The 26543-nt window shown below is 35.2% G+C and overlaps 2 protein-coding genes across 2 annotated transcripts in view; one reads left to right on the top strand and one right to left on the bottom strand.

Annotated features, from left to right (window-relative positions):
* Positions 1-1991: 1991 nt before the first annotated feature.
* LOC148956343 (uncharacterized) lies at positions 1992-5995 on the bottom strand. The gene is made up of 2 exons (XM_089090430.1): positions 5908-5995; positions 1992-3097 (listed from the first exon to the last, which is right to left on the bottom strand). The coding sequence occupies exons 1-2, from the start codon at positions 5993-5995 to the stop codon at positions 2394-2396; spliced, it is 792 nt and encodes a 263-aa protein (XP_088946556.1). The 3' UTR covers positions 1992-2393.
* A 319-nt stretch (positions 5996-6314) lies between these two features.
* The window catches only part of LOC148956344 (CCR4-NOT transcription complex subunit 9-like), a 30940-nt gene continuing 10711 nt past the window's right edge, over positions 6315-26543 (top strand). The window contains exons 1-3 of the mRNA XM_089095013.1: positions 6315-6483; positions 20010-20325; positions 25027-25221. Coding sequence (XP_088951139.1) covers positions 6362-6483; positions 20010-20325; positions 25027-25221 — 633 coding nt within the window. The 5' untranslated portion in view covers positions 6315-6361. The remainder of the gene's footprint in view (positions 6484-20009; positions 20326-25026; positions 25222-26543) is intronic.

Below are 26543 nucleotides of genomic sequence, written 5' to 3' on the forward strand. Positions count from 1 at the left end.
TTCTAATCTTCGTTTGCAGACTTTTCTTCTTATTCTTCCAAAAAAAATTTTCAATTATGGAAAAATACCCGTAGCCTTGGCTATTTTACTTCCAACATCTTCGCTGCTCCCACCGTCTTTACCAATATTAACTAGGTAAATGAAGCTGCCTACCTATTGAATCTTTCCGTTACCCAACGTAACCTTTTCATCTTCACTTATTCCTAGCCTTAGTGACTTAGTTTGCCGAACAATAATTTTCAAACCTATTCTAACACCCTGAACTTGCAAAACCTCTAAAAGCTCATTCATTTTCCTCACACTGTCATCTAAGATGTTTAAATCATCAGCATAATCTAAGTTCGGGAAAGGTTTTCCTGCTCATTTGATTCTTTGGTGGACAGCTTGCTGTTAAAACAGTCAAGTACACTGTTCATCACATCCTATCTGGCAAATTCGTCTCTCTCGAGATATCCCCCCAAGCCTTCTAAATTGAATAGGATCTTTTATGCTTAGGATACATTTTGTCATGCATTATTTGATGAAATTTAAAAGCTGAAATCAGCCTTTCAACTGCCCCTATGTTCATTTCTTTCACAATCCGCAAGCGCTTTAACCGCATGCGTTGCATTTTTTCAACGCTTGTGTCTCACGGAAAACCGCAAGGGTGAGAGGCAAGAAGTGCATGCGCTCCACTGCAAAGCACAATCCGCAGCGGCTTTTCGCAGATCTATGCTCTGTGTGAATATAAGGTTCAACCGCAAAACGTAATCTGCAGCGGTTTTCCGAAGATCCCCGCTTTCTGTGAATAATGTCTTAAGGTTCCTTCACATTGAAACGTAAGAAATTACGTTATGTCGTTAAGTTACGTTACGTCTCTTAAGTTATGGAGCCCTTTTCACACTATTACGTCCACTTTCACATACAAACCCATAAGCCTCTACATAAAAATCCATAATTTCGTCACTATCAGCAGCAGCGGTTTTTTTTGAACTAGCAATATGTGGAACGGTGAAGACTCAAGCAGCTCTGATGATGAAATTTTGATGCTTTCTGCAGCTCTTTTGTGTGTAAAAGGAAAAAGCCCAAAGAAGAAAAAGAAAAGAGACTATTGGGTGAGACCTATTTTTACATCTGAAAACAGAGATGCATTTGGACAGTTGAACCTTCTACAAGACATGATTCTGTGTGATGATGAAGAAAAGTTTTTTAATTTTACCCGTTTTTCAAGAAGTGAATACCTTGACATATTTGAGCAAGTCAAAGATAAAATTCGGAAGCAGGATACAAACTTTCGAAGAGCTATTTCTCCTGAAGTCAAGCTGGCACTAACTTTGAGGTACCTGGCAACAGGAGCCTCCATGACTTCATTGCATTACGACTTCCGTCTGGGAATCTCTACAGTTAGTGGAATTCTAAGTGAAACTTTAAAGGCTGTTTTTGATAGTCTGTCACCAACTTACCTGCAACCACCCTCAAAAAGTCAAATGGAAAAAATTGCAGACGATTTTCTGAAGAAATACAAAATGCCAAATTGTGTAGGTGCAATAGATGGGAAGCACATAAGGATGCAGTGTCCAAACAAAGGTGGATCTCTGGACTTCAACTACAAAGGTTTCCATAGCCTTGTACTACTGGCTGTCTGTGATGCCAGTTATAAATTCAGCTTTACTGATGTAAGCGCCTATGGCAGTGAAAGCGATGGTGGCATATTTGCAAGATCAGATTTGGGAAAAGCCATTGAAAACGGAAGCATACAGTTTCCTGCAAACAAATTGCTACCAGGCTCAGATATAGCTTTTCCCCACTTCTTGATTGGTGATGAAGCGTTTTCACTGAAACCATACATAATGAGAGCATATCCTGGCAAAAAACTGAATGATCAACAGAGGATATTTAATTATCGATTAAACTCGGTCAGGAGGATAATAGAAAACAGTTTTGGGCTTCTATCACAAAGATTTCGCATATTTAGAACAGAGATAATAGCCCAGAGAGAAAAGTTTGTCAAATTGTGCAGACAGCAATCTGCCTTCACAATTTCCTTATTGTCAATAGAGGTGTCACTCCTGAAGGTAGCTCTTCAGCATCATCTGATGGCTTGGGAGATATACGCCTGGCCACTAGCAACCACAGCTCAAGACCTACCCGAAACCTACGAGACAAGTTGGCAGACTATTTCATGACTGAAGCTGGTTCAGTGAGAGGACAAATGCAGAGGGCATTTCAAGGCTCATTTTGATTAGTCCCGATATTTTACTTTTTTTTTTCCTTTAATTAATTTTGTAAACTGTTTATGGATGACTGCAACAAAGAATTAAAGCAAAGAATAATCTCAGAAAGGTTATTAACATTATTTCAATCTCGTTTACAAAAATATATATTAAAAAGGTAACTTCAATTACAAAAGAAGCTCATTCTGTATGCAATGTATTTTTCTTTCTATAATTCCTGATGATACTCAGAATCTCAAGTTGACAGTCCAGTTTGTCTTCCTGCGCCACTTGCTTGAAATGGGGTAAGATCGACTGAAGGAACATGAAATCTGGATCTGAAGTGGGACCACTTGTGTCATCTTTCTTTCTCTTTGAAGAAATTTTTTCAACAAGGTAGTTCTTCAGGGTTTCCTCTAGCTCACTGCTGTCTTCCTTCACTTTAGAAGAAGTACTGACTCCTGATCTCTTTCTCTTAACATGATGAACAGGACCAGGTGATACTGGGAATTCCTTTGGTAGGTTCTCCTCTTTCGACAAGTTAGCAGACCCTGGATCGCAACTTTCCTGTAATAAATCTTCTGGGGAATAAATAATGAAAGTACGTTCAATCTCTTTATCAGATTCTATTTCGGTAACTTCTCCTTGAGTATCACTTGAAGCATATGGCTGGATCTCGTCAGTATAATCAGTCATCATTGGCTTAGGTTGATTAACATTGCTGAAGGTTTTTCTATTTCTAGGCACAATCACATCTTTCAAAAAATCCATCGCAATCAGCATTTTTACCTCTCCCGGCTTTATGTCGACATCTGCTAGACCAGATCCACTTGGGGGTTTCAAGTTTTTCTTGATCCTAGAATATCTTTCCCGAAGGCCGGTCCATCTTTTCATCAGGTCCTCAACTGCAATGAAAGAAATATCTGTAAAACAAGTAACAATTCAAACAATGCAGAGGTGTCATTTGCTGAAACCTTGGGAGGGACCAGGACCTGGAGCTTAGCCCTCCTATTTTTGGCCGCGAAGCGGCAGCAATTATAAAAATAGATCACTAAAAAGTGTATTATTCCTACATTTGCCTCTTAGACACCTATTTTAGAGAAGCAAATAACTTATAACAAATATCGTGCCGTGAGGTGTCTGAGTTTTCAAAAGTTCAGTATTAGGAAGTATCATTTTGTCTATTTTCTAATAAATGAACTGGATAAATCGCCTCCCCTATAATGCTTCTTTAATAGTAATGTTAAATTTAAAACTGAGATCGATTTGGATTTTGTTGTAGTTAAATTGATTTTTCCACAAAAGTTGAGGGAAAACAATCTACTAATTGCTTACTGGGGTTATAGGCTAATAGACTTATTAAATAAACAGCAATAGGAAGCATCTTGCAATGAAAGACAACTTGGCCAGTTAGAGTGCTATGTAAAGTTTAATCCAATGGCAAAGGCCAGTTAGAGTGCTATGTAAAGTTTAGATATAACCACTAATCTTCTAGGAGCTATGGATACAATCTGGATTTGCAATTTGAAAAGCTTTGGCATAGGCTACTAAGTTTATTTATTGCAAAACATTGATCTCCATGTTGATCTACTAAACTTAAAACTTGTCATTTATAGCATCATAAAGAAGTACAGAGCTACTCATTGTCTAAGCATGTTATTACTTTAGGGGCTTGAATTTATGCCACTGATGTTAATACCTATTTGTATTCAGAGTTGCATTATATTATAGTACAATATTGAAATCAGTGGTCACTTACAGAAGTTTAAAAAAATCAATCAAATGGCAGCAATTTACTCTATCTTGAAAAGCCAGGGAGATAAAAGTGGCATTTTGGCATGCAGGTTTGCTTATAAGGTATTTTTGCTCTAGTATCCAATGGCAAAAAGACAAAATCCAAAGACTGAGGGCAAATCTGTGATTTCCATCACAGCTGAAAAAAAACTTTGGTAAAGGTGCAGTGTAGCTCCCCCTGATAAAAACAGCTTATTTCTAAGGGTATATTATTCAATCAATTGGGTTGTAAAGTTGCACAGATTGCAGCAAACATCCAGTAGAAGCAGAATGCAAACAACAGACTTCTTACTGTATATTGCAGTTCTATTTGTACGGCCTCTGCACCCTATACTACAGGGGGAGCTACACAGCACCTTTACCACCATAATAACTTTGGTAAAGGTGCAGTGTAGCTCCCCTGATAAAAACAGCTTATTTCTAAGGGTATATTATTCAATCAATTGGGTTGTAAAGTTGCACAGATTGCAGCAAACATCCAGTAGAAGCAGAATGCAAACAACAGACTTCTTACTGTATAGTGCAGTTCTATTTGTAGGGCCTCTGCACCCTATACTACAGGGGGAGCTACCCTGCACCATTACCACCATAATAACTTTGGTAAAGGTGCAGTGTAGCTCCCCCTGATAAAAAAAGCGTATTTCTAAGGGTATATTATTCAATCAATTGGGTTGTAAAGTTGCACAGATTGCAGCAAACATCCAGTAGAAGCATAATGAAAACAAAATACTTCTTACTTTTTTTTGCTGTTATATTTTTAGGGCCTCTGAACCATATAATACAGGGTGAGCTACACTGCACCTTTACCACCATAATAACTTTGGTAAAGGTGCTGTGTAGCTCCCCCTGATAAAAACAGCTTATTTCTAAGGGTATATTATTCAATCAATTGGGTTGTAAAGTTGCACAGATTGCATCAAACATCCAGTAGAAGCAGAATGCAAACAACAGACTTCTTACTGTATATTGCAGTTCTATTTGAAGGGCCTCTGCACCCTATACTACCGGGGGAGCTACACTGCACCTTTACCACCATAATAACTTTGGTAAAGGTGCAGTGTAGCTCCCCCGGATAAAAACAGCTGATTTCTAAGGGTATAATATTCAATCAATTGGGTTGTAAAGTTGCACAGATTGCAGCAAACATCCAGTAGAAGCAGAATGCAAACAACAGACTTCTTACTGTATATTGCAGTTCTATTTGTAGGGCCTCTGCACCCTATACTACAGGGGGAGCTACACTGCACCTTTACCACCATAATAACTTTGGTAAAGGTGCAGTGTAGCTCCCCTGATAAAAACAGCTTATTTCTAAGGGTATATTATTCAATCAATTGGGTTGTAAAGTTGCACAGATTGCAGCAAACATCCAGTAGAAGCAGAATGCAAACAACACACTTCTTACTGTATATTGCAGTTCTATTTGTAGGGCCTCTGCACTCCTATGACTACAGGGGGAGCTACACTGCACCTTTACCACCATAATAACTTTGGTAAAGGTGCAGTGTAGCTCCCCTGATAAAAACAGCTTATTTCTAAGGGTATATTATTCAATCAATTGGGTTGTAAAGTTGCACAGATTGCAGCAAACATCCAGTAGAAGCAGAATGCAAACAACAGACTTCTTACTGTATATTGCAGTTCTATTTGTAGGGCCTCTGCACCCTATACTACAGGGGGAGCTACACTGCACCTTTACCACCATAATAACTGTGAGCTATGATGGAATCACCTTCCAAGGCTCTTTTACTAGGCTTTAAAGGTACAAAGAGTACTAGCCTATGTAGATACTGAAACAAAGGAAATGAAAGGAAAACGAACATTATGTAGGTGGCAACCAGTCATAAAACTGGGGTTTCTACCTCCCCCAAAAGCATTTCTTAAACCAGTTTTGCCTATGAAAAGTAGCAAAGAAACTTACCAAGAAAAGTTCTTCCACATTCTTTGTTGATTTTCTCAACAAATGAAGACCAAGCGTTTAGCTTCTTTGCAGAGTCCTTATAGTCCATCTGCTTTTTATCGTACAAAAAGGACGTTGTTTGACAAAGTCAATTATTTTTTCATCAAGGGAGTCCATTTATCCCACAAAGCTTGAAACTTTTGCGTAACGTAACGTAAAAATAGAGCCCGACTCTATTTTCTATGTTCGTTATGCTATGTAAAAATCCTACGTTACGTCGAACGTAAGAGAACATAACGACCAAAACATAACGTAACTTCTTGATGTGAAAGGTTACATAAGACGCATAAGGCAGTGTGAAAGGCATGACGTAGCAATGTGAAAGCACCTTTACCCTCAACTATGGCTTCTATAGACTTCAGTGAAGAAGCTGAATAATAAAGGCAAAACAACAACAATTTTCATTAGTTGAATTATGACAGCTCCTGTTACTGGCAGCACTACACCCTTACCAACAGTCGATAGAGAGCAAGTATATCAATGGATTGCAGAGATCACCAATCCAAAAACAAGGGACAATGCACTTTTGGAACTAAGGTACTGAGGGCCCTTTGGAAATAAAAGGCTAGATTGATTATTTTATCCATAGGCTAAACAATGCTAGAAATTGTTGTTTATGGGCTTCTTGCAGTAAATATCTACCAAATCATATTATTGACTTACACATAAAGTGAATATACCACTCGATGCCTTTTTTTATGCTTATTACGAGTATATTAGCCTAATCATATATAACGAAATTTAATTTCAGCCCCCCCTCCCTATAGGTGCACATTCAGGGTGTATATTTCCAAATTAGGGGGGTGGAGGCAAAATTTGGTTGTGAGGTAAGTTGGAGGTAAGTTTTAACTTTACCCCCACCCCCCTCTAAGGTAGAGATATATAGCCTACCCTTAATTGGAATATATTGGGGGGGGGTGAAATTCATTTCCAATAGAAATGATTATTATATTTGTAACCAGCACAAAAAAAGGCATCAAGTGGTATATTCACTTTACGTGTAAGTCAATAATATGATTTGGTAGATATTTACCCTTCTTGCTATCTTGGAAAGTATTTCAGTTAGGTGAATGAGATACAGGTTAAAATATAACCTGGAAAGGTCAGCCTGTAGTTAATTGGTAAATGTGGGGATATTTCCATTACTGAGCATTGCTGAGTTGCAAAGCTGGTAAGTTTTTTTGTACTTCATTCAAACAGAACATTTGTTTTACAGTGCTTCACTTTCATAATACAAAGATTTTAAAGGTCACTGCTCTCTAGCCTATAGGGAGAAGGAGTAGAGATATGTACTTCAAAATACCTTGTGGGGACATACTTTAGTCTGTAGACCCATCCTTGAAAATTTATTTTCCTATCCTAGCCTCTTTCCAAGATAGCAAACAGTAGCTAAACTAGAATTTTATTGAAAAACATACTACTTGATGCCTTTTTTATGCTCTTTCTAAACATATTAGCTGTTTTACCTGGAATTAAATCTTAAACCCCTTCATGAGTCCTAAAGAATAATACCTTTTTCTCTTTTTTTGAAGGGTTTTAAGCTTTTTAAAAATTCCAGCAAATTTGTTTTCATAATAATATTTTATTACTAAAACTAATGAAAATAATGGTTGCTATTCCTGAATCAGCTACAGATGGTAATTTATCTTAAATAGCAATTTTTTTAAATACATTTTTCAAAAACAATTAATTCAATGTGTTAAACACATTCAATTAAAATCAACTAGCTGAGGACATGCATCAAGCCATGGATAATTGTAGAAAAAGCCAACACAGATAGTCTGATTGAAGGAGAGACAAATCTAGGATAAGCCCTCTTTGGGATTGTATAAAAATGATGTCATTTCATTTGTAGCTGAACTAAGGTATGTAGTCATAGAAGTAAAGGATAAAAGATTAGATTGATTTTGGGTTGGCATGTGATGGACAATGTCCACTGGACTTGTATGCCAAATCTGGGACTGAATTTGCTTAGACTCACAGGTGGCAAACAAATGAAACCTAAGCCTAATAGGCTTGGTTACTATTGGCTGTTTTGAACCCTTTAAGGGCTAAAAAGCAATTTCCCCCAGAAGCAATTATTGAATTGTGAAAGAGTATTAAAACAGCTAATAGAAAAGGGTTACAATACTGGTTTCAACTTAGTAATTGATTATGATTCTATTTCATTAAAGTTGTATAGTCTGCTGGCATTGATTCATTATGATCCACTTGAACAACAATTTATAAATCTTTTTTAAAATTTTACTGTGTTTACTTTAAGCTGTTAGCATTGCTCTTGTTTCAACCAATGTACCCTTAAATTAGGGGGTTGGGCACTAAGTACAGTGGATCTGCAGTTGAAATGTGTTAACTACAATTACTCTGTATATTTTGATGTGAGAATTGTTGTTTTTGACCCTTTTTATAGCCAAAAATAAGAGAAAAATGTATCATCTTTAAGGGTCCATAAAAGGCATATAATATAAGGGTCCATAAATAACATAAGAGCAAAACTGTTTTCAAGGGGTTTTTGGCTCTTTTTAAAAATTTCTGCAATTTTGTTTTCTTAATAACATCTTACTATTAAGACTAAAGAAAGTAATAATTATCATTTCTGCTGCCACAAATGGCAATTTTTTCCCACTATACAGTTCATTTTTATTTTTTTAGAAAGATGCTTTTTAAATGTTGGTAATTTGATTATTTTGGTTATTACTTGTTAAAGCTTACTGTATTTTGGGACTAATAAATAAATTATGAACTGTTTTACCTTTTGGGGCATCATTAAGGGTTCAAAATGTCATATAACCCAGAAGTGATTATTGAATTATGAAAGACTAAAAAAAATGCATCAAGTGATGTATTCACTTTCATTCTAGCTAAATTATTTTGAAAATTGCAAATTTACCAGGGCTTTTGCTATCTTAGAGAGTAGCCTTGGGCTATTTACAAAACTAAAATCAGATAAAAGTTGCCTTAAATCATATTTCCAGCAATATAAGGTAGTGTAGAAACTCTTGTAGAGAATCTTGCTGGGGGTATGACTTCATCAAGGTATGACAGCATCCCAAGTTAACTTGCATTCTGTATTATTCTAGTCACAGCTGACACCCCTCTTGAATGAATTGATTGTCTTGCATTGAACAGTGGTGTTTGAGAGACTCTTCCACAATGGTGCAGAGCTAACAGCATAGAAGTTCTTCTCTCCTACTAGAGAGCTGCTATTCTAGAGCTTCCCTATTTTTTTGTTCCTAAACTTTCATTTAGATTTACACATTTTGTATAATGTGTATAATGTTAGATTTACACAAATGTATAAAGCTCAAAACATTTTTCTAGTGCCTCATTTGAGTATAAGATCTATTTTACAAGGCTCTATTTTTATAACATGAAGATTGTTAAATGTCAGTGCTCTATGGATGGAAAAGGAGTGGATGTATGTGATTCAAAATATCTTTCCAGGACATCATTTAGGCTCTGGATACATTTCTGAAAGTTTCATTTACCTAACAACTACTTGTAAGATAGTAAAAGATCCCTACAAAAGGTAAACTACAATTTTACTATGAAAATTTTGCATTTACCAACATCCAATATTGGAGCCTAATAATAGATACAAATTTAAAGCTTGAACCTAATGTTTGAACCAATCTTGTATACATTATCTTAAAGTTAGACCAAAGTATCCAAATTGCATGCAAAGACTCAAATCCAAGACTCAGTCTTGGAAAATTTAATACAAGATAAATGTTGCAATGCATAATAATTTGATTTAAGTAGGCTAGGCTGTAGGGTAACTTTTGGCTAAATTTAAATGTTGAAGAAGATAGTTTCACTTTATTGCAGTAAGCCAATCCCAAGTAGCTTTGTTTTAACTATTGGCCAATCTCAACTGCCTAAACCAATATACATCAATACCTTAAATTAAATTGTCCAGAAAAATACAGGCAACAGCCTGTAGAGTCACTGTTCAGTGATGATGGGGAGTCATTGACTCAGTTGCATCCCACTCTGTATTCCATGGTTTGGTGGACAAGGTCATGTCAACAGCTATCTTAAAAGTGTCAACCAAGGGAACAATGACAGCAGTATCAGGAAGATTGTTACAATGGGTAATCACTCTAATGGAGCTGTGGTTGCAGACTGTGGTATCTGCCCTCTTTTGGGACAACTTATTACTATGTCCCCTTCTCCTGGAGGATTCATCAAACTGAAATAGCTTTTGATAGTAGGAGTCAGCATTCAGATGCTTATAAGTCATTGTGCCATCACCTCTTTGACGCCTGTATGCAAGTGCTGGGAGCTTTAGCTTATTCAACCAAGATGGATAGTCAAAATTCTTCCATCTATCAACAGCTTTTTTTGCTTGTCTTTGGAAATATTATATTTTCTGCCAATCACCCTTGTTCATGGGTGTTGCAACACATCCCCAATTGTAGCAATGGTCAAACAAGACCATTGCACAGTTTGGTCATAACTTTGGATGATCTGCTGCATACAGTATGCATGATTATGCCAAGGGTCTGGGATGTTTTAGCAACTGCTGTTTGAGCATGATATGGTATGATTTGTTAACACTAAAAGCCCTACTGGGCCATAGTTAATACACAATATACTTCAAAAATAATAAATAAAAACATCCTTATTATAAACAAAAGTAAAGTAAAAAATAAATCTAAAGAAAAGGATCTCTATGCTCCATGCCATTCATTCCCTTTAAACCACCACAGAAAAATTTCCTCTCTCAAACCTCTTAACTCCTTACATAAACATAAAAAATGAATTAAATCATCATTTTTGTCCCACACATCAGACAAAAATAGGGACCAACCTTCAACCTAATCCTCCTCAAATATTTTCTCCTGTCTCCAAATATTTTCTCATGTTTGTTAAATTTTAGTTCCTCATCAACAACAATTCCCAAATCTCTCCCATCTGCCAAAGATTGAATCAATTCTCTTGAACCATCCCCTCCTATCATATGGTATGGCCACTAGGGTGGTCCTTAGGAAATGGGAAAAAAATTTTGTCTCTTTTTTTATGGGGAACGGTCTGAAATGATTCCATTCTGATTATAATTGAATAATAAACAAACACTTTAGCATTATTTTCAATTTCAGAGGTCCCTACCATAAATATTAGAAATGTGTAAGTGAGCTTTGCTAAAAAAAAAGCACACAATAATGTTTATTAATTAAATAATATCAAACATGACTGTTGAGTTGCTGTACACTAAACAGAAAATAAGGGATTGGCAATAGTGTCCAGCAATAGTAATAGTGTCCAGTCACTTCAATTGTCAAACTACATAGTTCAAATATGGGCTTCAGACTGGTTCATCAGTGTCTTTTTGGTTCCATCACTGTAATGCTGTCAGTACTCCTTGACAACTAGAGCAACAGGAACTGTTTCTGTTCTTGAGATGTTGTGTGTAGTTTGTTATAGTCATCCGTCAATACAACACCACGTTCGGCAATGTCATTGATTACCCTCATGCTGTGCACTATATTTTTGACTGTCTGGTAGTCTTCATGAATTGACCACAAATCAATGTTCTTAGTTAGGAATGATGAAGGCAGTCCCATAATGCTGAAGAATCTGTTGGTATTCTGCATGACAAAGTTTTCTAACTTCTTCTCCGCGAGTGTCAATGGGTCCACTGTTATTCTCTTCAGAGGGTGCTCTGCTCCTGATGTTTGCAGAACCGTATCCATATGATGTTTTGTGTTATTTGATATGTTGTTGTCAAAGAAGGCAAGCACCACCAATTCCTCTGATAAGTACCATAGGTGTCTTATTATTTTGTTCAAGGCAGTTTTGATATCGATTCTGATATTTTTCTGTAGCTGTAGATGTCCTTGAGAAGCTGGGGGTCAATGCGAGGGGCTGATGGTGCTGACAATGCCTGAAACCATGCTTTCACGTAGATGATCATAGTGAATTGACAAATAACAGCAAGAGCCTTTTCTTGCCTTTTTGGGAGTTTGAACTGACTTCTGAACATCCAGATCTTTAGTGCGTAGACGGCCTTTGCCATCCACCTTGCTTGATGCAGCCCAGCTGCAGCTCTGAAAGAGATTTCCTTAGATGGCGTGTCACCAAGAAATATGATTGTAAAGTTCAAAAGCTCACTGTAATCACCACAGGGTTGATACGCTAGTGTCTGCATCTCAGCAAATGCTATGATATCTGTGATTACATGTGAAACAGCTGTAAACACACACTCGTCTGATGAAGCTGTCTGAAAGTCTGCTCTGTTAATAAACTGCCAGGTGTTCTTAAACTGGTTGAAAATTGTTATCTCTGGGCCTTTGCTAGGACCAAGGCGATCAAGAACCACTGCTTGTAAGACTATTTCTAAGATATGATGTTGACAAGCAAACCAAAGCATGTCCTTGTCAAGTTTTTGTTCCAGAAGGATACAAGCACCATTTCTTGGACCGGAATTGACAGATGTTGTGTCAAAACACATGCACTTTACATTATCTGTAATGTTCCAAGCCATAGCTGCTTCAAAAACTGCTGCCGCAGAAGCTTGGCCAGTTCCCAAGGCTAGCTTTGGAATACCGAGAAGCTGATCTACATCTGCTCTGGAGACCAAAATTGGAAGGCAATTGACAATCTGTCTGCTGCAGATATCCTCTAGGAGTTTTTCATCCCAGTGAATAGTTAGAGGAACTGTTGGTTTAAACTCCTGTTGTAGATTTTCAGCTATTACCTGGCGCCGCTTCATCCTGTCTCTGCAAATTGAAGAGCGATTGACATTATATTCAGCAGGATCATGACCAAGGTGTTGCAGAGTTGGAACAAGAAGTAATGCAGCACTTCTGTCACTAACTTTAGCCACATCCAGACAGGCTGACATTTTGTCATCCAATATGTATACTTGTCCTCTTTTTTGAAGTTTTGCTGAGGTTGACAGTTTTATATCTTTTGTTTCAGGGTCTTTAATTTCTTGACCTTTTTTGCTGTCAGTGCTGCTGTCAGATGATGATTCCAGTGTCACTTTCTTTTCTCTTGTTTTTCTTTCTTGCTTCTCCTTCTCAATTCTTATGTCAAGGTACTGTTTTCTTTTCTCAGATGATGCTCTTTTTATTTCTAAGACCTTGTCAACACTGCCTATCTTTCCACTGCGTCCTGGCTCCCGCTGCGCTAACAGAAACTCATGGTCTTCTTGAATATATATCATCTCCATTGCGTTAATGTGGGTAATGTCAAACAAAACGTCCAGGCCTACTTTCCACTCTTCTTCCTTCTTTTTCAGTGTCTCTGAACGCTTAAGTTTGTTTTCTTTGTTTCTCTTCAGGTTTTCATACTCCTTAGAGAGACACTGAATTTTTTTTATCACATATTTCTTGAGTCTTGTTGGAATGTGTGCCTTTGCCCAAACTGCAAGAAAGTCATTGGCTGTGGAATGTGCCACTTCACAGACTGGCTTGTAGTGATAGAATAGCGATAGAATAGATTGTAGTGACAGAATAGCGCCATGACCTCCTTCTTTGACAGTAGTTTTGTTGAAATTAGAGTGTCTGATAATTGCCGGATGAGCCATATGTCTGTTTCACTTCTTGTAGTTGGTTTGAATAATGAATCAGTACTGTCACTTGTACAAACTATGCAGTCCATGCTGTCAATCATTGCTGTGTCAGTCTCAGTGTATCTGCAACAAAGTATCAGATTAATAAAGTTACCTGTATCAGTGTGAAGCATAATTAATATATTGCAGTTCATAAAACTAATAAAAACCTGAAATTTGCGTTTTCACTCACATTGCATACAACAAAAATGGTGTCCTGTGTTGAAATGTATTGTGGGAAGCCTGCAGATAAATAAGTAAATAAGTCCAGCAGTTCAGAAAGATACTATACTGTACTATAGTGTAGTGTTGACTGTTGAAATGTTGAAAACTGTGCAAGACATGCAGCATTGAGCAATGAGTAATGAGCATGCAGTAACCAAAAACTTTAACCTCTGGTAGGGACCTCTTAATGTCAATATATTTGGCTCTTTTTTGGGATTCTCTGGTATTTTAAAAATAGAAACAAGATTAGGGGGTTGCCAACTAAAGAAATCCTACTTTGAAAAATAAGGATCACCTTAATGGCCACCTTACATTTTTCTCCCAAAGTACATTGACTTGCACTTATAAATGTTAAATTCAAGCTTCCACTTACAGGCCCATAGTAAAAGCAAATTCTGGTCTTCTTGTATGGAAGCTCTTGTAACTGGCAACTATGCAGAGTCAATAAGTTTTGAATCATCAGTATAAAGGCTCATCTTATTTCTTACAGCTTCTGGAAAATCAATTAATAAAAATATTGAACAATTTTGGACCTAAGATTGTTCCCTGAGGCATGCCACTATCAACTTCCACAACTTCTGAGAATAATTCTTGCCCATTGTCCCAAATACCTTAACTCTCCATTCTCTACCTGAAAGAAACTGCATCACCCATTCTACAGCCTCTGGATGGATACTAATAGCTGTTATCTTTATCTTTAGCCAGCAACAACAGACTTTATCAAATGCTTTGGCAAAATCTAAATTGTGGTGTTCACAATCCTTCAAGAATTTTACCAAGTGTTGAGGTGATGCTAATGGGTTGGTAATTGGTGATATTATTCCTACTTCCACCCTTGTGGACAGGCGTAATATTTGTATTTATCCAATCTTGAGGAACTACTTTGGTATCCAGAGACTTTTGAAACAGTTCTGTTAAGGGAGGTGAAGCTCCAAATGGGCAATTTTTAAGGTCTGGTGATTAACTCTCTCAGGACTAACAGATTTCTATATATTCAATCTTTTGAGCTGTAGTTATACATCCAGAAGTTTGGCAGTGATAATTTACATAGGTTTCTGAATATTATATCAGCATTTCTGGCAAGGGATCATTATTTGGAGGTGTGACAACTGACTTGCACTGCTTGTTCAGGACTTCAGCTATATCTCCAGGATAAGTTATAGTATTCATATTAACTGAGAGTTCTGTTACTAAATGTCTGCAAGGCTTTTGAATTGAGGCATATTTTCAAAACTTCTTTGGAGTGTGTTTTGATGCTGATGCTAATGACTCCTTATACTTGCTTGTAAGATGCCAGACTTTATTTCACATCAATTAAAAATTGACACAATTTCCCTGTGCTGCAATGTCCTTGTACCAAAGTTTCTTTTTCTTTTGAATTGGTGGCCTGATTTCTTGTGTTGTCCTGTATCATTTTTCTTTTCAACAAAGGACCAATCTTAATTAGCTAAATCTTGCCTGACCTTGTTGTAATTTGTATGCACATACTTTCTAAAATTGTCTGTCTGTGGGCACAGCTTTAGTTGATAAGTAATGGCTATATGGTCCCTTGCCTCAAAAGATATCTAAAATTAAGAGCATGTTGTGTCATGTTCACGAAGGATACATTTTAAAAAAGATTTTTATCCAAGATTAGGTACTGTTGTAATTTCTGGGTAGTATGCCTTATAGAAACAATCACATTTAAGTCCTTGGGGCCAAGAAGGAATTTTGGTGGCAAAATTACAATGAATGACCTTTCTGAAGTAAAACAATCATAAAATAAAAAGAGAAACGCCATTAGATTTCTTATTTGTGCTCTTTTCAAATATTATGGTCATTTTTCTGACAATGTCTGCCCCCTCAAATTCTCTTTTGATCCTATAAATGGCCCTATGACATATACAAAACTAAAAGAAGAAGTAAATATTTAGTGATTTGCTGTTTCTGAAGGAAACATATTAAGCATATGAAAGTAGTACCATAATATTTATTATTCTATACTATTTCTAAGTAGTGTGATTGATTTTCTGACAATGCATCTCATTACCATCTGATGGTCCCAAATACAGTCCTAAGAACACAAAAAAAAATGAAACACATTAATCTCTAGTGGTTCAGCTCTCCATAAGGAAACACCATAAAATCTTGGAATTTACATTAAAACATTCTAAAATACTTATGTTAATGAAAGTGAAAGTAGTAGGCTTGCCACTAGGTCCCTCATTTTACAGTCTTTCTAAACATCATGGTTGCTTTTCTGAGATTGCATCCATCCCTCTGATGGTCCCAGATGTAGCCCTACAATCTGTATAAAGTCAAAAGGAAACAAATGAAATTCTTGCTTTATAATATACATCAAATTTCTCTTAATGTTTACTTCATTTGTTTTCTGTTTTTTTAAATAATAGACGTATTTCAAATCTAACAGATTTAAAATTCTTTTTTCAAATAAGGTCTAAATTTTTGATGGGTCAGTAAACCTATTTACAAAGCATCAACAGATGGAAAACAGTGAATAATTATATTAGTTAGGGTTATATACATGGAACGACAGAGGGAGGGTAGGGTCAACTGTCAGAAAGACAACCATGCCATTTGGAAAGAGCTTTCAAGACTGGATACCAATGCCCCACGAAAATGTTTCCAATCTCTACTTTATCCCTATTTTTGAGGCTTTAAAAATTGCATAGAATACAGTGTCCTGTAGTATTTCTGTGGGTCTTATCTCAGCTTGGTAATATGGGACCCAGAGTTCAAACTCAGCTGTAGCAACACACTGCAGGGCACCAGTGATGAGATAATGTGGAAGTATCTCCATACTAATTCAAACAAGAAGAAGTATAGAATACAGTTTTATGGCCTACCTGGCTTAGCTTTATAAAAAAAAGAAGTAGGCTATGTTTTCCTTAGCTTTATAAAAAAAGAAGTAGGCTATGTTTTCCTTAATTTTGGTTTGAGCATGTTTTTCTTTGGCTCTATGTTTTAAAATTGCAATTCTAATTATTTGGGTTTTACTTACCTTGAGCCTTGTCCAATTTATTTCTGAAATGTTTCCCTTTCAACACAAAGTTTTTCCAAGCTCATCAAATGGTGATAACCTTTGGATAGGAAGGTAAGTACTTCAGCCACGCGGAGAGAGATCTTGGTGTCCTGGTAGACGACGAATTGAAATTTCATATTCATGCACAAGCGACTATTGCGAAGGCTAATCAGACTCTTGGCTTAATCAAAAGAACGTTCACTAGCAGATCTCCAACTGTTATGACCATGCTATACAAGAGTCTAGTTCGACCAAGGCTAGAGTTTGGAATGTGTATCGTATGCCCAATCAATAAGACAGACCAAGCAGCTCTAGAATCAGTCCAGAGGAGGGCAACGAAATGTATTAGAGACCTCTATGATGTCCCTTATCCATCCCGTCTCCGTAAGATTAGAATACCATCTCTAACATATCGCTGCAAACAAGGTGATGTGATAACAGCATACAAGCTTCTAAATGGTGAGGATACCATTCCTGGCCTTTTCCAACCGGACAATTCAAATAGAACTCGTGGTCATTCTCAAAAGCTTTTCCGGAAACGAGCCAACACCAGACTAAGGAACAAGTTCTTCTCAAATAGAGTTGTCAGCTTGTGGAACTCCCTTAGTGAAAAACAGTAACCTCTACCAGCGTGGATGCGTTCAAGTCATCAGTGGATAGGGAGTGGCTCAACAAACCGTGGTGCACCATTTGGGACGCCACAGATGATGATTAACTATCATCACTGAAGCTGGCGGACACAGGATTCGTCCTATCGCTAGCAAGTGCGATTTAAGGTAATTTTTAAGGTAAAAAATACCCTCTCAGGGCATAGTTTTCCAACTTTCAGCGTTTGCTGATAGTATAAAAAACTAGGGTAGAAAATATGCATTTATAATGCAGATTTTCCACAGGCTATAAAAATAAATCAAAATTTTGGGAAATGAAAGGAAACTGTTTTTTCCTACACAGGACAGGAAACAGGTTTTTCATTTGGCACTTTTGCACATAAAATGTTAAATAGAAATGCAACTTTATGCAACACATTTCACATAGTTGGGAACAATTTGGACAAAACAGGTATTTTTTTTTTTTTTTTTGCAGCAGGTCCACTCGTAAGATGTTGTTTCTTATGTGAAGATGCTCCCTGCAAATATCTGAACGATTTCCTTGTGTTGCAAAATAAGGTCAAAATGATTGTTATTGGATAAGATTTTTTAAGACTGTCTAATCTAATGAGAGTTTAACCAAAATAAACTTTCAGTTGAAGCTATTTAGAACAGTAGCCTTTTGAGAGGTTTGAGAGGCACAGCACTGTGCCTCTCAGCATACAAAAACGCTAAATATAAAAAACTTGTGACAGCTAATTCAATCTTTCTTTTTTCATAAGACCCTAGTTTTGTTCCTGTTTACTTGTTTTAAATCAATCCTTTTAAATGGATAGAAATAGCAATTAGTTAAAGAAAACAGGCTGTAATTCAAGAAATCTTATTTGTTTTCAGCTTTGACACTTTTTGTAAGCATTTGTTGCTTACTCACTCTTTAATTTTCATGGAACACTGTGTTGTTTTAACTAATCATAGAAAAGAAGCAATTGACTGTGTTTACAATATTCAAATATTTATATTTCATAGTAGATATATGGAATAAATGATAGTAGTATTACAAAGTTTAAAAAAGTCATAACACTTAATTCTTTTTTTTTACCCTTATTTTGTGGTTGTGTTTTCAGTTAAGTGCAAAAGGAAGTCTAGCCTTTTTGGGGCTTTAACAACCCACCATTGTTTGTGATGATTTGTTTTCATATTAAGTTTGGTCTCATTGTTCATTTATGAAATTTGTGTTTTAAGTTTTACATCTTATATAAGCCATTGTGCTTGTTGTTGTCTTTAAATTCACGGAACATATTTTTCTGTAATCATTATATAGAAAAAATTTACATTTTTGCCAAAGGTTCATGTAACAACCACTTTTTGGGGTTGCTGAAAGTTTTAAGATTTTCTTTTTTAAGTTTGACTGTAGAATTATCAGGATTTTCCCAATTCCAGTGATTTTTAATTCAAATCGATTGTCCCATTATTTTTTTTCTTCTTTTTTTGTGGTTTGAATGGTAAAGGTGAAGGTTGTGTCTCTTGAAATGGTGAAGATGCTGCACCAGAATTGAGCGCAATTAGGGGGGGGGTCTCACAAGATGACGTTTTTTAGAACCTCCAGGAAAAATAGAAAAACAATTTGGCATGTAGATGGACCTTTTTGGTGTCATACTAGCTCCTCCAGGACCTTTTTGGTGTCATATTGGCTCCTCCCCTCTAGAGCACAATGTCTAGTGCTCTTGATGCCCCTCAGTACTAAAGTGATCACGGGCACCTATGGTCAGTATCAATTTGTGTAAACATGGTTGAAAATAAAATAGCTCACCAACGTTTGGTTTGAAGCTCTTTTATTTTTATGACAACTACAGTTACAATAGAAGACATACTGTAAACTAATGCAAAATATATGTTTCAGAACTTTTTTTTTTTTTTTTTTTTTTTTTGTCAAAAATTTTACATCTACCCTTTAAAACAGACAGTAAAATAGCACAATGGTTAAACTCTACATATTTTTCAGCTTCAGGGAGAGGTTGTGTCAGTCATCCTTTTTGCCTATTTAGACTTTAAATACTTCTGTTTTATTTATGTTGGCTGTTATTTAGGCAGCAAAGCTGAGTTTTAACATAAAGGAGTAATTTAGTGTCAATCCCCTACTGATGTTTCAGAATGATCTCAAGGATAAAATAAAAAAATTGGACCCTCTGATCTAGGTTCTTTTTTAATGTGAAAAATATGCTAGGAAACAGATAATAATAAAAACACCCTAAAGTTGATCATAGTTGATGACAATATTTGCACTTTCTCAGTGATTTCAACTGGGCTTACAAAATGGGAAAGGACTTGCTATACATTTAGTTTAAAAAACGTTTAAGGGAAAATTGGAATTTTTACATAAGGGACAATTTTAAGTCAGGAGATGTATAGTTAGTTATTCTCAAATCAAGTTCTTTATTAAATACAGCTCATTTATTGTTTAATGGGATTAACACTAAACATATTTTAGATATGTTTATTTAAATAAAATGTACTCATTTTAAATAGAAAATTTATTAATTTTTGTTATTCTAGGTTTTTACAAAAACAAAGTTATAAAAAATTAACATTGTCTCTTATTTACAACTGTTGTTCAGCAATTTTTTGCAATTGCATGAAAGTTTTTCATGAAATATGCGTTTTTTTTTTTCAGCAAAAAGCGAGAGGTTGTTCCAGACTTGGCTCCTATGTTATGGCATTCCTTTGGGACAATTGGTGCCCTCCTGCTGGAGATAGTCCAAATATACCCTAACATTAACCCTCCTGTCTTAACTGCTCAGCAGTCAAATCGTGTTTGTAATGCTCTTGCGCTTTTACAATGTGTAGCATCGCATCCTGATACTCGTTCAGCATTTTTACAGGCCAATATTCCCATGTTTTTGTATCCTTTCTTGCACACAGTTAGCAAAACTCGTCCTTTTGAGTACCTGAGGTTGACCAGTCTTGGAGTTATTGGAGCTCTTGTTAAGGTAAGTTTAGTTGTCAGGCTTTCAAATTAAAGCACATGACACACATTGTTCATCAGTTTTGAGCTGAACTTAGTCATTTGGAGGTCTTGCTGCCTCGAGGCTGATGACTTTCAACTGTAAATCCTCAAAACTTTAAATTTGGATAGCAGTGCATTTTTGACTATTGTAAGAGTTTATTTAAACCGGGTAGTAAATTAAACCTTACCATACTTTTTATATGTGATCACCTAGTTGTTACAGTCTTGCCAGTCTGTAGAGAGAGATGTTTGGGTTCAGCACAATGCTGAATTTATAAAAAGAACTTCATAGGAGTAAGTAAAAACCGAAAAAAAATGATGAAGGATGAAAAAAGGCAAAGATGGATAGTGTGATTAAACTGATGTAGCTTAACCTTTAATATTTTCTTATCTTTTTTTAACAGAACAATTACCTGTAACCTCAATATTTAGTTATTAAGTTTAAACTAAAATTTTAAATATCCAATAGGCTTATAATAGAAGCTTCAGTTTGCGGATAACCATGCTTTTTGAACTGAAAGTTCTGTTTAAGCAGGATGTTAGTTTAAATCAGGGGTGGTCATCCCAAATTATCTTGCAGGCTACTTTAAAAATGCATCATAACTCCGCTGGCCGCATATAAAATTATATATACCCATATTAGATTCAAACCTATTATAGATATTTTATGGAGTGACAAATTGAAAAATAATCAATTTTTATTAATTACGTTTACTATTGTTCTTACATATAAACATAGATAATATAGTAATAATAATAATGATACTAAATGCACATTGTAAAAGATATATAATACTAAAAAAAAGTAACGAAATAAAAAAAAAATCATAGAAACATAATTATTTCACTAGTGCCATTGTTTCTCCACTTTTTCACTTAGCTTTTGCAAGTCGGTCTCAATTTGGGTATTTGCGCATTGTAATTGGTGCTAAAGGCTAGCGTTTGTTATTTTTGAGCTGTTTTGTGTTTGATCAATTTCATTTACGAAAAAAAAAACGATTCACATGCGTAAGTTGAACCAAAAGCGTTAACAACTTTTTGTGCCAAATTTCTTGAATTGGATAATTTTTCTCATGTGACATAAATGTTAAAAAAAAAAATATTTTTGATTCTGAATTTTCAAACATGCATTTTAATTCATTATTACACTGTATGCCAATCAGATCCATTTCGAGATAATCTGGGACAGACTCAATTTCAACATGAATTGGATATGAATATATTTTAAAAAATTTGGTGTTTTTTTTTTCAACTCTAAATTATTGAATCGGCTTACAAAAACATCTACAAGTTTTCTTATTTCCCCCACATATTTTATATAATTGTTAAATTTTGATTTCTTAAATTCTTTCAACATTGGAAAGTGGCGAGCATTATTAATTTTCCATTGGGATCCAAATAACAACAATTTCTTCTGAAGTTCTTTGACGTGATTAAATATATCGACTATGAGGTTATCTTTTCCTTGCAATGATATATTTAATTCATTGAGTTTGTTGACAATATCCACTAAAAAGCATGAATCTAATAACCACTCATCATTTCTTAATTCTGGCACAGACCATAGTTTGTCATTCATAAACAAATCAATTTCTTCGCATAAATGGTAAAATCACTGTAAACATCTTCCACGACTTAACCATCTGACTCGACTGAAATACACGTCACCGGATTCTGAATCTAATTCTTTCTGAAATTCCTTAAATTTTCGATGCGCAAGTGCATGTGATAGAATGTAATTCACTGTTTTTATAACTCTACTTGCATAACGTGATACATTGATAATACTTGAGCTATACAACATAATAATATAATACTTGGGCTATATACATCGGTAAACAACATTGTTAAAAGTGAAACATCGAATCTGTGTGTTCCAAGATGTGCGCGCATCATGAGGGTGCAGAATATAGAAGTGTGATGAATCTCGCGGGCCGTAAAAATATTTACGGCGGGCCGCGGGTTGGCCACCTCTGGTTTAAATGCTACTTTTTCATGTTGATTTATATCTTAATCATATGTTATTTTATGGTGTTGCTTTCCTTTTAAATATGTGGATAGCACAATCAGTTTTACTACAAATCTGTGCAAAAGGTGACAATAAACAATGAAAAGCAAAGAAAGGCAACCATGGATAATGTGCTATATTTATTGGTGATTAGACTGGCTTTTTTTGTTGCAAGAAAAGCTTAGCTCTAAGTAATAGCATGAACCAATTTCATATTTGTTTTTGGGTGTGGTACTTATTTCTAAAAAACAACAAGTCAATGCATTTAAAGTATGGTGAAATCCAGTAAAACCTTCGGAATAAGCTGAAATGTTATGCTTAAAAACTTTGGCGGAACTACTAACATTGATGTCAGGGGACTGTAAGATAACATAATATTTATTTCGAAAAGACTATCACAAGCTAATATAGGGTTAAGTTTACTTCTCATATTAAATGTAACAGAAAAAATAGAAACAACAAACGCACCTTAAAAACAAATGTGTCATACCAAGAAATGTAGTAAAAATAAAGGAAATTTGTAAAATGTAGGATGTAATTTGAATTCAAAATCTGTCAAAATAAACTCTACACAATGAACAGTAAAAAAGGAGGGGGGAGGTAGAGAAGAGCTGTTTAGGGTTTCTATCATATAAAGGAGAAAAGCTCCCCTCTGTGTTTTCATGGATCATTTTATTGGGTAAGAATGCGACTTTGTTTTGAGGTAGAAAAAGGGAATCGAGGTCAAAAAGCGGATTTGTTTGGGGGTAATGAAGAGCAATGTGAATGTGTTTTTTTTTTTTTTGTTTCATCTTTCACTCTTTAGGGGTAACTAGATGGGTCCTGCAACGAAGGGATATGTAAGGAACATATACTACTATATTGTCTGTTAATTCTTGGAGATTCCAGGATGCTTATTGGGCCATACGTACTCAAGGATTGGCCATGTAAATTAGAGGAAAATTTTCAAACACTGTGATTTAAAATTTATTGTAGTGTAGTTATGGGAATAAGATTTTTTTTTTTTTTTTTTTTTTTGGCAAACTCTTGAAATGTTTAATGATGGTAATGGGCCAACTTGAATGGTCCTTCTTCTCCAACGAGTGCTTTTTATATTGTATTGTAACATTGTGATTCTGAAACACAATTTAATTTTAAAAAACGCACGCTCCCTCTCCCCCCCCGTTATACCACGGCTTTTGCCACCAATCGGAGCCATGTATTTAGATGCCTACTGGACTATTCACACAAGTAGAAAAATAATAAAAAGACAACAGCGCCATTTGGCAGGGCAGAATAAGTACCTACAACACATTTGCAACGTTTTAATTTTCTTTTTCATCTCTATTTTGATTAAAAAGGACAGTCATTAAAACAGCTTAGTATAGCCAGATTATCATTTTTTTTTCAATTTGGTTATTCTGTCATCTTTTGGTCAGGAGGATTGTATTCTAGGAAGAAGAAGAATATTCACTTACCTCTGATTCTAAATTTAGTCTACAGACCTACATATAGTGACCGACTGGTATAAAAGGAGAACTTGACTTTTGACTTAAACATTTTTTGCATTTATCAGCAGTATTATTTTTAATTCTAGATTCTATGCTTGTTTTATATCAGATAAATATATAGAGCTAGTATTCTTGTGTGCAACTGCTGGTGTTTTATTTAATTTTTTTTTTTCAGATGCATATTCTTTACAGAACCTTCATACTTAGTTTGCACAAGCTGGTTCTTACTTTTAGTATAATAAAGACATATTCTGCCACGGAGCTATAAAAAACTGGTACGGACAGAGAGAGAGGGCAGGGGGGGATATATGATATGCTCAAAAATCATAAATAAATATCCTTCGCAGTTATTAGCATGAACTTCATTGAATCTGATTCAACGGAGAATCTGATTGAGTGGTATCTTAAATTTGGGTCCATTTAATGCAACCCTGTTCAACCTAACTGTGTGTTGTTTTTTTTTTTTTTTTTTTTTTTTTTTTTTTTTTTTTTTTTTGCAGTAGCTATTTGGTTTACGTTTAAGTAGATCTAGGAGGGGAGTCAGCAAATTAAAACGCAAGGCTATATTGAAAAAGATGTGTTGACAGGTGTACCTCAATAGACAACAAATCTTATGATTTTTTGATGCATAGTTATCAAACAATTCTATTTAAAAATGTAGTGAATGCATAACAGGGGAACAAACTGTTTAGTGACAGTTCTTTTTATTAGTATTATTATTGTTTTTTTTTTTTTTTCAAGAAACGTGATTTTATTTTAAAAAAAATGGTTATCAAATTTTATTGGATCAATTGATAAGAAACAGACTGGGGAAAATTGCTAAAAGTGAGATAGAAAAGAGAGAAACTGGATTTTAAACATTCATCAGCAGTAGCACTCGTAAATGAATATTTTTCAAAATTCAGGCTTTCTAATTTTAATCCAACAACCAGGATCAAAATTTTGACAGTTCTGGAAAGGATTGACATTAAGGAAGCCATATTGTTCGTTTTTTGGCGTTTTCATATTGTCTCGCTTTTGTCCGTATCTATGACATTTTTTCATTATTTCCAAACTGATGAGCGAGAAGTCATCAATTTTCTCCTGTCAACCGAGATCATACAAATTTTCTCTTTTTTTTACATTATTGAAATTTCTCGTTTTCACATCTAATTTCTCATATGACATTTTTTTCCTTTATTTCCAGACTGATGAACAAGAAGTCATCAATTTTCTCCTGTCAACGGAGATCATACCATTGTGCCTTCGAATTATGGAAAGTGGATCTGAATTGTCTAAAACTGTTGCAACTTTTATCCTTCAGAAAATCCTTTTAGACGACACTGGTCTTGGATATATTTGCCAAACATATGAAAGATTTTCTCATGTTGCCATGATATTGGTGTGTATAGTTTTTTTTTCATATCCTAATTTTTTCTTCATTGTATTTATTCATGTGGTTTACTCCCCAGGTCTGAACAAATTTTATGTAATGTGCAAGTAATGATTTTTTTTTTATTTACGTAGAATAAGTATATTTATGATTACATTGTCCTGCTCACCAGGAGGGAAATTGGGGAAATCCATCAAGATTAGTTTGAAAACTAGATATAAATCTAGGAAGAAAGGCCTGGTAAATAGTTGATTAGTGACATTTCAGGTTCTTGGTTGGTAACGGTCTGGTGCCATGAAAGTTGTCATAAAGAACAATTATAAAGAAGATTATAATATAATTAATATAATATAACAATTATAATATTAAGCATTTCACTCCTTCTTCCTCCGTGACCCTTGAAGGGCTGAGTCAGGTTGTTTCTACTTAAATTAAAATAAGATATATTATACAGTTTATCCCTTTTTGCTATAACGTGAAAAATTAAATGGTGCTCAAACTTCCACAACATTGTTTTTGTAACGATTGGTTTTCTTTTAAAAGTATAATTTGTTGTAAAAATTGATGAGAGGTTTCTATATTAAATTCACTCCTTTCAAATGTATTGAAACCTACCTGCATGAATTCAACTTTTAATGTAAGTTATTCTCTTAGTTTTCAGTAGAATGTAAAGAACAGTTTAGCCTTTTGTGAGGCAACGCTACACTTACTTGTGGTACAAAATGTTCAATTAATATTTTTTAATCTATACTTATTCTTATTGTCCTAAAAATACTTCATTTTGGTAATACTTTTTTTACTTTCCAATGTATGGAAAAGCAATTGGCTAATTAATACTTTCAATTTATCTAATTAATCTGTGCTGTGGGACCAATGTTTTTTCTTTCTGTCGCCACCGATTTTGCTTAATTGGGAGAAAGTGATAAGGGTTAAGCCCCTGCAGTTTTCGCGGAAAGTGTGAACCTCAGATAGAATGAATGATGAACAGGATAATATGTTTTGAATAGATGCGTATATTCCTGCCTGGGGCCAAAAAGACTAATTGTTGCTTGTCCTTGAGCAAAAGCGTGCAGCGAGCGAGTTGAAGTAGTGTTTCATAGTTAATATACAAGAGGGCTATCTGAAGTCATGGTCTGTTCAGGCGCATGGGAAAACCGATTGGCTCCAGAAGATAAGTATTCAAACCATAGGTGCAAAATGCTTCCTAAAAACACAGATAACATGCACTTGAACGCGCCAAGTGTACTTCTTGCCAAGTATCTTCCTCTTTTGAGTTAATTTTATACAAGACATTACTTGTGTTGGATAAAAATTGATGGTTCTGGATACAA

This window comes from Artemia sp. Qi Xiang Cuo, chromosome 1, assembly GCF_049724085.1.
Source record: "Artemia sp. Qi Xiang Cuo chromosome 1, ASM4972408v1, whole genome shotgun sequence".
In the NCBI taxonomy this organism is placed as follows: domain Eukaryota; kingdom Metazoa; phylum Arthropoda; class Branchiopoda; order Anostraca; family Artemiidae; genus Artemia; species Artemia sp. Qi Xiang Cuo.

Bases quoted from the DNA above. Each gene is read 5' to 3' on its own strand.
- LOC148956343 (XM_089090430.1), bottom strand. From the start codon at position 5,995: ATGGACTATAAGGACTCTGCAAAGAAGCTAAACGCTTGGTCTTCATTT. The intron at 3,098-5,907 runs GTAAGTTTCTTT...CTTTCATTGCAG, and splicing joins ATGTGGAAGAACTTTTCTTG to TTGAGGACCTGATGAAAAGA.